This window comes from Scardinius erythrophthalmus (genome assembly GCF_964197995.2).
Source record: "Scardinius erythrophthalmus genome assembly, chromosome: 1".
Taxonomy (NCBI): Eukaryota; Metazoa; Chordata; class Actinopteri; order Cypriniformes; family Leuciscidae; genus Scardinius; species Scardinius erythrophthalmus.
Genome location: NC_138221.1, coordinates 50,957,730 through 50,970,297, shown reverse-complemented (window position 1 = coordinate 50,970,297; position 12,568 = coordinate 50,957,730). Strand labels below are relative to the sequence as shown.

Here is a 12,568-nt window from a genome sequence, read left to right as displayed (position 1 = left end):
TTACGAGATCTTAAGTCATTATTTCGAGAAAGTTTCTCATTATTACGAGATGTTAAGTCATTATTTCGAGAAAGTTTCTCATTATTACGAGATTTTAAGTCATAATTATGAGAAAGTTTCATTATTATGACTTAAAGAATCTTTATATTTTACTCAATGTGGCGGAAACGGGCTTCCATAGTACTCTTTAAGAAACACCAGGACGTAAAACTATAACATACGATTTCAGAGTAAGTGACTTCATAAGACATAAAATGATGATGAACGTTGTATGGCCTGGCTGGTGCAGAGGAAATTATACATATAGTCAGAACATGCCTGTGGGGAAATCCATGAAGATAAATTATGTAATGCTGACCTGTTTTTTTATTCATTTATTTTTATTATTTAATCCCACTATACAGGCATTTTCTTTTCTCTGATGCTTCATAATCCCGCACTCATCCATCAGACTCTCCTTCTGTTTTCCACTTTTTGTCTGCATTTAATCTAGAATTTAGGTATTTAAAGCAGGATGTTTTCCATTCTTAAAATGCTTAAAATCTTGATGATATAACAGGCTTTGTGTTCAGTCTCTTCTCTTGACATGTTGAACTCATGGCATGTGCAATGTGGGAAGACTTCAGAGTCATACAGTTTTTTCCTAAAATACCTCTCCTTTGCTCTTGCCATTTTCGCCGAATTAAAATGCATCCAATGACAAATTCTCTCACTACCAAATTTTCACGGAAATACGCTTTGTAGTTTTACCAGCACAAACACAGGTATGTGATTGCATCTAAAACCTTCACAAATTGCATTTAAAAACAATCCCGAATATCAGAATGCGTCCTTGTTTTCTGACCCAGGAATTTCCAACTGGTTTTTCTTTATTTTTTGCCAGCCACGGTACACTTTGACATAAAAACACTTGATTTCCATTGCATAAAATAGTCTATTAACAAACATTACATTATTAGCCCCATTTTCTTGTAGCCTATTGTCACTTCCTAGTCCTCTCCCGTGCTGCGTCACCGTATTGGGAAAGAAATTTGGGGTTACGAGCAAACTAATCAATCGAATATGACTTTAAGGGATAGTCTTCTGGTGAACACAGAAGATATTTTGAAGAACGTCGGTAACCGAACAGTTAATGGGCCCCATTGACTTCCAAAATATATCAATGGGGTCCATCAACTGTTTGGTTACCAACATTCTTCTAAATATCTTCTTTTGTGTTCAACAGTAAAAAGAAACTCATACCAGTTTGGAACTCGAAGGCGAGTAGATGACAGCATTTTCATTTTTTGGGTGAACAATCCCTTTAAAGAAGTTGCTGCTTCTTAGCAACATTTAAAACGTATTTGTGAAATGTCTGTTTTACATGTCAGCCCACACTACATTTACAGTTACATAATTGTGTGCTGTCACAGGAGTCGATCAAGCTCTATTTGTGTGGATTGGTCTAAAAACTTCTCACTGGTAGATGATCGAGCATATAAATAGGCCCGCATGCTCTTCTGTAGTGTCTGAGCTTACAAATCTTGGCCTTTTCCCTCACTCACACAACTCCATGTTAAAGGAGAGGGTAGATGAGAACTACACGAGGACTTGAAGGACTTCAGTACAAACCTCATCATCACAGAAATGACTGCCACACATCGCTGCAGAAATCTACTGTGATGTTCCATATCCATATTAAAATAACAGGTAATTGTAGAAAAACAGAGGCATGATAAAACCAAGTCATTTCAATTAATATATTAATCATGCTTAGTACATGAATTTTATGTTACTCTGAACACAATAAAATAATAGAGCTTGTAATTTAAAAGGAAACTTTATAAATTAAAAATAACAGCGGAAAAGATCAAACGATGCAAACAGCTCATGGTTATCAATGTTTTCTTTTATTTATAGTTACAGTATTGTAAATTGAACTTCATTTTCCAAAAATTCAGACCATCCCCACCCGAACGGAGGGGCGTGGCCTGTAGTATGTCAGTCAAATGTGGGAGGGGTCTCAAGGCTCTTACACTCAGTTTAAAAATGAAACCGTATCAGTTCACTGCTCTCGACATCCACACTGCAATCAGTGCAGAAATGAACCAAAGCAAAACACCACCATAACTAAACCAGAAAACCGTTATGCTTTGAGCCGTTTTCCTTTAATCTCGTTTTTTTTTCAATCCGACATCACTGAACCTACTACCTCTTGAGGCATATTCAAGTTCCCGCCGAGATTTCCTGAACAACATGATAGATTTAACAGAATTAAGAAGTAAATCACTTAGTCATTTATTTATGGTCAAAATACATGTAGTGAAATGTTTCCCCAGTCTCTTGGCGAAACGGGCTTGGGATTCGTTACTCCACTGGCGCACTCAGTAAAAAGCTGATGGTTGCAAAATGAACCAAAAACCATTAAACAGTTATAATACTTAATTATAAAAAGAAATGCCGGTATCACTTAACAGTGAATCCAAAAGAATTTGGCAGCAAATGATGAGGTTTAAAGTCAGACTGCACAAACCACTGATACACGTGCATACTCTGCTCATTCGCACAAACGCATTCACACTCATGGTAATGGACACGTCCTGGGTAAGGGATGACAGTTTCCTGTTTGGAAGGGCTTCATTATGTGGCACGTTGTGATTGGCCATGAGGACTGGAGGAGGTAAAATAAAAAGTAGCCCCTATTTTGTTTCTTCTATTCTTTTGACGCTCCCTAGTCCTCGCCTGCTTTCATCCCTCGCACAGACCCTTGGCTACGCATCTGAAAATTAAAATAAACAGATTTTAATAACAATGACACATGGAAGAACACTTCCATTCAAAAAGGTTGGTAAGGTTTTTTTTTATGAAAGACATTAATCCTTTTATTCAGCATAGACACATTAAATTGATCAAAAGTGACCGTAGAGACATTTATAATTTAACAAAAAAAGATTTCAAATGAATGCTGCTCTTTCGAACTTTCTGTTCATTAAAGAATCCTAAAAATTTATCAGTTTCCACAAAAATAATATTTATTAAGCACATCTGTTTTCAACGCTGATAAAAAGAAGAAAGGTTTCGGTAACACTCAATTAGTTAATATTAGTAAATGCATTAACTAACATGAACTTACAATGAGCAATATATTTGTTCAGCATTTACCACACCAACTCCCCCTCCCTTCTTCTCACAGCCACCACGCCCATTTAAGTTGCATTTTTCAAAAAGATTATGAGCTAGACTTGAGCTGAAAGAGGGGGGGTTTCATGACCCTTTAATCTTTGTTAACATTAATTATTAAAAATACAACTGTTCTTTGTTAGGTAGCTCAGGTCTATTAATTAATATTAACAAATACAACTTTAAACTTGTAAAAAGTACTAAAAAAATAAATTAACACGAATTAAGAATAATACATTCTTCAGGAGCATTTTTCATTGTTTGTTCACATTAACTAATATAGTTATCTAATGTTAACATAAAAAAATCTAACCAACCCCAAACCTTTTCCGCAATAGTGCAAGTCTAGCTTTATGTCACACAAAACTAATAAGACTGTATCTGCAAATATAGTAATATTAGTGAGATCAAAGTCTCCATAATCATCTCAATAAATCAGTGTCCTGCAAGCATTCGGTTGCTGTAGGCAGAACTACAGAAACACATACCTGGTCCAGCTCCCTCTGTGTCTCTTCCTCCATCCTACGAATGTCATCCATAGTGAGGTCCACCCAGCGGTCCAGCCAACAAAAGAGCTGCCGGTGGAAATTAGTGAAGAGCCTTTTCTCCTGCTACTCAGACAGAGAGAGATGAGGTAGATGTTACTGGAAGTACAACAAAGACTCATCAACACCTGACAGCAGTGGTCAAATCTTCATGTAACGAAATATATCAAACCAGAATACATTTACATTTAATCTATTCACAAAGCAGCGTTCCAGAATTGCGAAGTACAAATGTTAGCACACAGACCTCAGAAAGATAAAGGCGAGGGATATTTTTAATAGAGTATGAGTGTAAGTTGAGCCTCTGTGTTGGTGATGAGGAACTATATAACAGGGCTAATGGATCACCTTATGAATGAAGTTCTCCACACGTCCCTGCAGACCCCACCAGCGAAAATGAACCGTCACCAGCTTATACGCGGTCATATAGGGACAGTTACCATTATGAAGCTCTTTCTGGAAGAGACAGAGAGATGGATGCATTAGGAACAGATATTGAGGCAGAGGCAACATTAGCTCTGTTCTCTAAAAAAAAAAGAGAAAAAAAAAAAAAAAATCCAAGATGGCAGACAAAGTGAGAAAAATGTTGATTTAAAAAACGATATCTGATATTCGTCAAAAATACCTTCATTTGTGTTCCGAAGATGAACGAAGGTCTTACGGGTTTGGAACGACATGAGGTTGAGTAATTAATGACAGAAACTTAATTTTTGGGTGAACTAACCCTATAAGATTGTGCTTCAATAACAATAAAAAAGTAGTAATGAAAAAAAAACACTGAAAAGGTAGTAATCAGAAAATTGTACTTAAAAAAATAAAAGTTTACGGTTTCAGTGACATTACTACATTAAATTACTACATATAATGTTGAATATAATGTATAATAATGCAATGGGGGAATATTTGTGGGTCTTAATAATAAACAAATATATTATTAATAAAATAATATTATTATTTTAATAATAATAAAGTAATAATAATAAAAAACCTCTTCTTTATTTTGGCTTAAAATATCACGGAAGTATCGCATCGTTAGCCTGGCTCCGCCCTCCTACGTACTTCCGCTCAATTTCATTTTCCTTCAGTACTACGTCTGGGACTGCTGTATATTCTTAGGTTTCCAGAAACCAATTTTTTGTAGGACCAATCAGCGAACAGAGGGAGTGGCTGAGAACGATGACGTTGATGTAGTGCGTCAGTTTGAGTTGGAGTAATGGCAGCGGAGAAAGACGTGAGAAAAGCTATTCGGTCCGTTGTTGCAAAACTGCCGAATATACAGAAGTTAAAGCCGGAGCAAGAACCATGTTTGCTAAGTTTTGTTGGTGGCCATGATGTTGTGGCCCTCCTCCTGCACGGGGTTCGGGAAAAGTTTGATTTTCCAGCTCACTCCGCACTAGAAGTGCCAGAATTCCATAACTACTAGAACTGCCGCAAGCGGTCATTTTGATCGCTATTCAAAACTCTGTATCTTTAATGATAAATCCCCAATTGAGAGATTAATGCATTTATTGTATTAGGATGTCTTTTAAAAACAAAACAACACCAAACTGTACATTTAAACAAGTTTAATTATAATTTATAAATAAATAATATTCGTAGATGTCCTGAACAAAATGACGGAGATGTTTTCATGTTTCCACTGTTCGATCGCGCCCGCGCCCGCCGACACACACACCATATTCCAGCATTGCAGCCTGTTCATTATAGCCATAATAAAATATAATAATAAAATAGTCAACCTAACATATAAAAATTCCACTGCTCTGTTTCTCAGTTCTAGTAGGCTACAATTCGTACCATTTTATGCGTGTGAAGAGGAGGATTTTTTCCGTCGATATTGGAATGTGAGTGAAGTTCAAAGCCTATAAAGAATAGTTTAGCATCCAAATACATTGCAAATGTTGAAACATTTTGATTCTAATTAGAGAGTTACGTGAGCCCAACGCCGCTTACTTTCACTTTCGCTTCTAAAACATTTCATTTTGGCTTGTTTATAGTTATTTATATGTTCTGAATATCATTACATTTAAATGATTTGTTGTTGAATATGTTTAGTGTATTTTTTTACCACATTTTATTGTTGCGTATATTGGTAGCCTATAGCCTAATAATACCGCGAAATTCAGTGCGGTCAATATGACCGTTTATGGCCGAAATAGGTAAATATGTTCTTTTTTTTTTTTTTTTTTTTTTGCCTTAATATGTGTAATTTACATAGGTAATTTATATGAAAAACATTTTAAATGAAAATACAGACACTTTTAGGAAAAGTCAGGTACCAGCAGGATTGTATTTATTTTTTCAACAAAGTTATTGCAGATATAAAATTCAAAACGGTCAAAATGACTGCCATGGCAGTTCTAGTGGTGAATGAGTTAGCTAAGGCGAACGATAGGGATGCAAAGCCGATAGTTGTTGTCGTCTCCCCTCTTGTTGCACTAATGGAGGACCAAGTGAAGGAGGCAGAAAAGTTGTTTCCGTATCGCGCAATAGCCTGGTGATCACTGTACAGCATTTGCGGCAGATCCAAACGACCGCAGCGGCGTTTTGTTATTGATTAGACCCAGCTTCGACAGTTGGCTGAATACATCACTGTCCTTATACATTTTGAATTTGTAAATGTTTCCGGCCGGTTTGGTTTCGGCGCATGACATACGTCACGACCACACGTTAGCGATTGGCTATGGCAGATCCTGAGTGACTCTGGGCAGATCCAATAGTTTTGAACTTTAACAGAGAACCCGCCTACAAGGAAGTAAACGTTTCTCAATGGAGAGATTCCAGACTCTCTGTACAAATGAAATGTACAAGAGTCTGGTAGAACCAGGCTATCGCATCGTGACCTCAGTATCGCGATTTGTATCGAATCGTGACATGAGTGTATCGTTACACCCCTAATATGTATGTGTGTGTGTGTGTGTGTGTGTGTGTGTGTGTGTGTGTGTGTGTACCTTCCATTCAGGTCCCAGAGGTCCTCTCCCAGTTTTCTCCGAGTGGTAGATGGCGGGGTCCTCTTCTGGTTTGTAGTCCTGAGTGATGAATGAAACCGTGATGGAGGCATGAAGCAATGGGAGTGTATGAGGAAAGAAGAGGACAAATATTAAAGCAAAACAGCAGATCAACAGATGATTCTGAGCTTATAATGTATGGATTAAAGCACAAAATGAGGTAGAATAAGTTTATATTCTACTGTATATCAGTAATACAAATGCTAGACAATTTCACACAAAGACAGAAATGCATTTTTCTAATTCAACTCACCACATCATCCACCTGAGAGCGATCAGCTATATCGATCGGCACAATCTCAATGTCCTCCCATTCCTCAGGAGGAAGACCATGAGGCTGCATAAGTGGAAGATTGAAACATTAGAATGAAGACATAGTTTCAGTGCGATTCAGTCTGTATGAACAAATAACTAAAGTCAAGCCCTGAATAATGCCTCTAACCATAGTGACAGTGGCTAAAAGTAATAAAGATGGTGACGCCCATTACACCGGAAAGTCTTATCAAAATTGACATGTTATTTAATAAACAAATCTGATTGAGGCGCAAGTTCATCCATCACAACAGCAGATTTTTATTAATTATATTAAACTGATTACGCTGCATTGCACTCAGACCAATAAACTGGTGAGAGACGCTCTGGTTGAAAGAGTCCCACCAGAAACAGAATTATTGGGCACCTCGAAAAGGCACAGATGAACTGTGGGCAAACACTCACATTCTCAGTTGTTCCTATGTCTGGTTTATGCCAGGTTTCAATCTTAATGAAGAAATCATCTTTCATGTACTCATTCTGAAAAGGAAAAACCACAAGAGAGCATCACAAGCAGAATCCTTTTTTATTTCAAACACAGAGTATGGATCAACAACAGCGAGACATGATGGTGACTAAACTCTGATTCAGCAAGAACGTCCTGTAAGCAGTCTAAAATGATCTCAGAGCGTGATTATTTCAAAAATACACTTACTGTAACAACTGCAGTTTTCCATAATCGATTCAGTTTTGGGAAAGAAAAGAACAGATTTTTTTGTATAGATCAGTCATTTTCATCACTCAATGCATTAAATGCAAAAGCAAAAAAGGGTTAAATCATACAGTCCCATTTGTATTTAATCATTTATTCACACATGCACAAGTAATTAGTGTTTACTAACTAGTGCGACAGTATGGGTAGGCGTTCCAGGCTTTCTCATGAAACACCAGGGCTCCTTCAGGGGCAAACATCTGAATAAAACCGGGAACCTTGCTGTAAAAGACAAATCAATATTCAAAATATTAGGGGAGACTAAATGCATCTCAATTATAAGATTCAGAAAACCAATTACACAAATGCTTGTTTTCTCTAGCAGTGTTTTTCTATGCTGAAAAATTTTTGTGAAATTTATCCTTTAAACATGATATTTTTGTTTGATACACAATTCAAAACATTGAGATTTTATGATATAATTTTATGCTGTTTCATAAACTGTTTTGCATTTCATGATTGTTTTATTGCTTAAATATTGCTGAAATCATATTATAGGCTGTTTCACAAGATCCTTGACCATGTAGTGTGAAAAAAATGCCCCGTTACTAAGGTTACGTTTACACGACAACAATGTATTAAAAACAGAAAAATTTTCCCTTTGTGTTTTCGAAAAGTTTGGCGCACAGACAACAACGTTTTCAAAAAGATCCCTATTCACACGGATCCACGTAAACGATTAAAAACGCTGTATTATTCTGCCAGGCCAGTAGTTAGCGATGTCACTTTGTAAAGAAAAACTACGCACCTGTAGATAGAACACATAATACGTATGCGTCACCATTTTCACAAATTCACATTTTTGTAGTTTACCCAGAGACAATAATTGTGGCGTTTTCAAAAAAAAAAAAAAAAAAAGAGCGTTTTTGTTTTTGTTTTTAAGTTTGAGTTTTCAGGCCCCCAAAACACTTATAAACATATAAATGAACTGACAAAACGCATAAAAAGTTTTACATTTTTAGTTGAAAGTGTTGTGTAAAATAAACTGTATATTTTATCCCCTAGTAAATGTCCAAATCTTTTTTTTAGCCAAGAAAGAAAATAAATAATGTGACAACTATAATGTAAAAATAATGTAAAAACGTTTTTCTTGTTGTACTTGTTTCTTGTTGACTCACATTGACAGCTACTATAATTATAACATTAAAAAAAACAGTCATAAGTCGCACGGGTATATTTGTGGCAATTGCCAACAATACATTGTACGGGTCAAAATTATCGACTTTTCTTTTATGCCAAAAATCATTAGGATATTCAGTAAAGATCATGTTCCATGAAGATATTTTGTACATTTCCTACCGTAAATATATAAAACATTTATTTTTGTGAGTGAATGCAGCACAATCGCGAACATAAATGAACAACTTTAAAAGCGATATTCTCAATGTTTCGATTTTTTTGCACCCTCAGATTCCAGATTTTCAAATAGTTGTATCTCAGCCAAATATTGTCCTATCCTAACAAACCATGGAATGGAAAGCTTATTTATTCAGCTTTTAGATGATGTATAAATCTAAAATTCAGAAAATTTTACCCATGTGACTGGATTTGTGGTCCAGGGTCACATATGATAAAAACGGTTTTCTTGTCGAACTTGTTTCTTGTCGACTCTGACAGTTACTATAATTATTACATTACATGAATGCTACGTAAATTATATAGGCCTATTTTCAATTCAAAATGGCCAAATTAGACAAAAGTTTATTAGTTTGCCTGATTATTTTTGTCGGTCGTTAAGCATTATATCCTAAAACAGCTGACAAAAAAAAAAAGAAATGTTTAGTTTAGCTACTTACATCTTATCTCGTACTTTATGACCGTTAACAGCTGAAACGTCGCGCAGCAATTCACGCTCAGCAGCTTATGTCAACGTTAAGCCCGCCTACTTTGATTTGATGGGTCATCTCAAATATTTTGACATTGACGAGCGGTGACAGACCAATGAGGCAGATCAGATGAGATGATCTTGGTGCTGTGTGCAATATCCTTGCAGCACTAAAGCAGAGTTAATACTATATTAGGCAATTATTTCACAACCTTTATTATACACACCTCAGAAAAATACAGAGGTCCGGACCTCAGTGACCTCATAGCTGGCAACAGCCGTGAAAATAACTAATTTTCTATTTTAATATATTTTCAAATGTAATCTATTCTGGACTGAGTTTTCAGCATCATTACTCCAGTCTCACATGATCCTTCAGAAATCATTCTAATAGGAATATTGCTGATTGTTGCTCATGTTTCTGTGGAAAGGATTCTTCAGAAAGCATTTTTCAGGATATTTTAAGGAATCTTTCCACTGGCTCCCTGTCAAGTATAGGATTGATTTTAAATGGGTCATGAACTGAGAAATCAAAATGTCCTTGATCTTTTGACATATAAGATGTCATTGTACTATAAAAACATCCTGCAAGTTTCAGAGCTCAAAACTTTCTCAGTCTAAAAAACAGCTCAGATTGAAGCCAATCTGCCAATCCGACAGGTCATGGAAAGTACCACTTTATTACGTAATAGTGTGACTAAAAAACGCCTCTGCAGAAGATCAATCCAGTGACTAAACGGTCAACTTCACATTGTTTCTCTTAGTAGGAGGAAAATAATCTTTTATTTAAAATGTTATTAAATTATACAAAGCGATCAAAGAACGTTCAGAGACTGAGTTCTGGACTCTCGCCAAAACTCCCGTTATAGTCAACGAATCTCTTATTTACATTGTGTTTGCACTGTTAGTTATAATGAAAGCATTCGTTAGTGTGCAGAAATCGAGATGCAATGACGAGATCACTGCATTCACGCGCTCAACATACAATGCTCATCACTGCAACCTTAATGCCACAATCTAAATAAAATGCAATAGATCTAAATATAATGCTATAATCAACACTTTCCACGATTAGTTAATCTTGCGAGCTGTAATAGTAAAAACTTGCTAAAAGTTTTCGAGAGAGTTCCACATGTAATACTTAGCTATTTCACATGCAAAGATATTGGCCAATCACAGCAGTGGGCGTTTACGCTTAAGTCTCACAACAGACACGCCCCTTCAAACAGAGCCTTCAAATTCAAGTCAATGGCTTGATTTTCAACATTCTTTACAAATATCTCATTTCATGTTCAACAGAAGAAAAACTCATACAGGTTTTGGACAACATGAGGCAATTAAATGATAAATGATGACAATTTTCATTTTTGGGTGAACTATCCCTTTAAGTATGTTATTATGTTATAATAGCCTTTTAATTTGTTTTTATTTCTCTATCTTTTAATTCATTGTGGTTATTTTATTAATTGAAATGTAAAGCCCTTTGGTCAACCTCGGTTGTATTTTAATGTGCTCTATAAATAAATATTGATTGATTGAACATTGATAGAAAGTTCAAAACAACAGCATTTATTTGAAACAGAAATGTTGGTAACAAAGTAAAAGCCTTCACGGTCGCCTTTGATCAATTTAATGCATCTTTGCTAAATAAAACGATTTTTTAAGAATCTTACTGATTACAAACTTTTGAACTAGAATAGTAAGTAAAAACTAGAACAGTGAGTGTAACTGCTAACAGTGGGAGTCCCTGCCAGAGGTTCCTACAACAATTCTGTGCTCAGTCTTATTGATATGGTGAAACCAGCATGGCTGTTGACATGATCAAAGCTTTTACACATGCTCTCACCTGTGTATGTGGTAGATCTTGTGGGTGTACTGGCCCTTCTCGCCGTCCTTCTCGTAAGGTTCATTTCGGAGGACCTCGATCCCTTCTCCTCCACCTGTGTTGTTCTTACTGGCCTCTGCAACCGAGTACAGTTGGCCAACCTGGTACTGAGAGGGGGGGTCAGGGGGTATTACATAAATAAATAACCAATGGCAACTGTTCACCACACAATAGAGACAAACAATGCAATGGAGAAGAGGTGCTGCTGACTCCATCTAAGTGAAGGGAGCTGAAACATTTGCTTGAGCAATAACAGAAGCACAGATTCCCACTGATCACAGGAGAAGACAGAGCAGCCGGTTATTCTGATAGCAATGACTCTTTCTCTTACCTCTTCTACTGAACAGGGCAACAGCACCTGGCTGAAATGAGAGTTGAATAGAGGTTAGAAATAAAAGATAAGAACCATTTAGTATCTCATATCATGGAGACTGCATCGCGCTGCGATTGTATAACGGGCGTGTCGTTAGCTGGCCCCGCGTTATTGTACGATAAAACCAGCGGTTTAACAACCAACGGAGTCTGGACTCAAAATACTAATATTAAATGCCCATCTTATCATAGATTTGTAAATAGCGGCGCTGGTGGGAACGCCGTCCATAAAACACACTGTAATGCTGCTGTATCAGGCAGGCTAAGCGGTTAGCGCCGACCAGCACATACAAATCACGGGCTTAAAATTCTCTATTTATTTTGCCATATGGGAATATGCTTCAAAAAAAGACAGGCGAGTGCTGCAAGATATTACGCAACTGAATCTAGTAAATGCATACTGTAAAAGCCACTCACTATTGCTTGACGAGTACCATCCCGAATCTGGACAGAACGGTACATTCAACAACAGATTGCGGTCGCCGGAAATGAGCCGCGCGCGTCATCAGTGGACAGGGGCAGGCCGGGGGTCTGAGGACGGAGACCATGATGGGAAGGGAATTTCGTGGGATAGTCTCTCTCTCTCTCACAATATTTATTTTCTTTGTCATAATAAGCAAAACTGCAAATAAATGTACATTTGTTACTGTATTGTCCAAATTTTCTGAAGAGACACAATCATTATGCAGCACGTTTGAGCTTCTGCAAGAGGTTTGTTCTCGCAAGTCAAGCAGGTTCAGTTGAGCTTCT

General features: G+C 36.8%; 1 protein-coding gene across 1 annotated transcript; it reads right to left on the bottom strand.

Annotated features, from left to right (window-relative positions):
* Positions 1–1,867: 1,867 nt before the first annotated feature.
* pitpnbl (phosphatidylinositol transfer protein, beta, like) lies at positions 1,868–12,321 on the bottom strand. The gene is made up of 11 exons (XM_081361375.1): positions 12,236–12,321; positions 11,778–11,808; positions 11,408–11,553; positions 7,867–7,958; positions 7,680–7,687; positions 7,430–7,504; positions 6,966–7,049; positions 6,656–6,733; positions 4,053–4,160; positions 3,648–3,770; positions 1,868–2,758 (listed from the first exon to the last, which is right to left on the bottom strand). The coding sequence occupies exons 1-11, from the start codon at positions 12,253–12,255 to the stop codon at positions 2,711–2,713; spliced, it is 813 nt and encodes a 270-aa protein (XP_081217501.1). The 5' UTR covers positions 12,256–12,321; the 3' UTR covers positions 1,868–2,710.
* Positions 12,322–12,568: the final 247 nt, after the last annotated feature.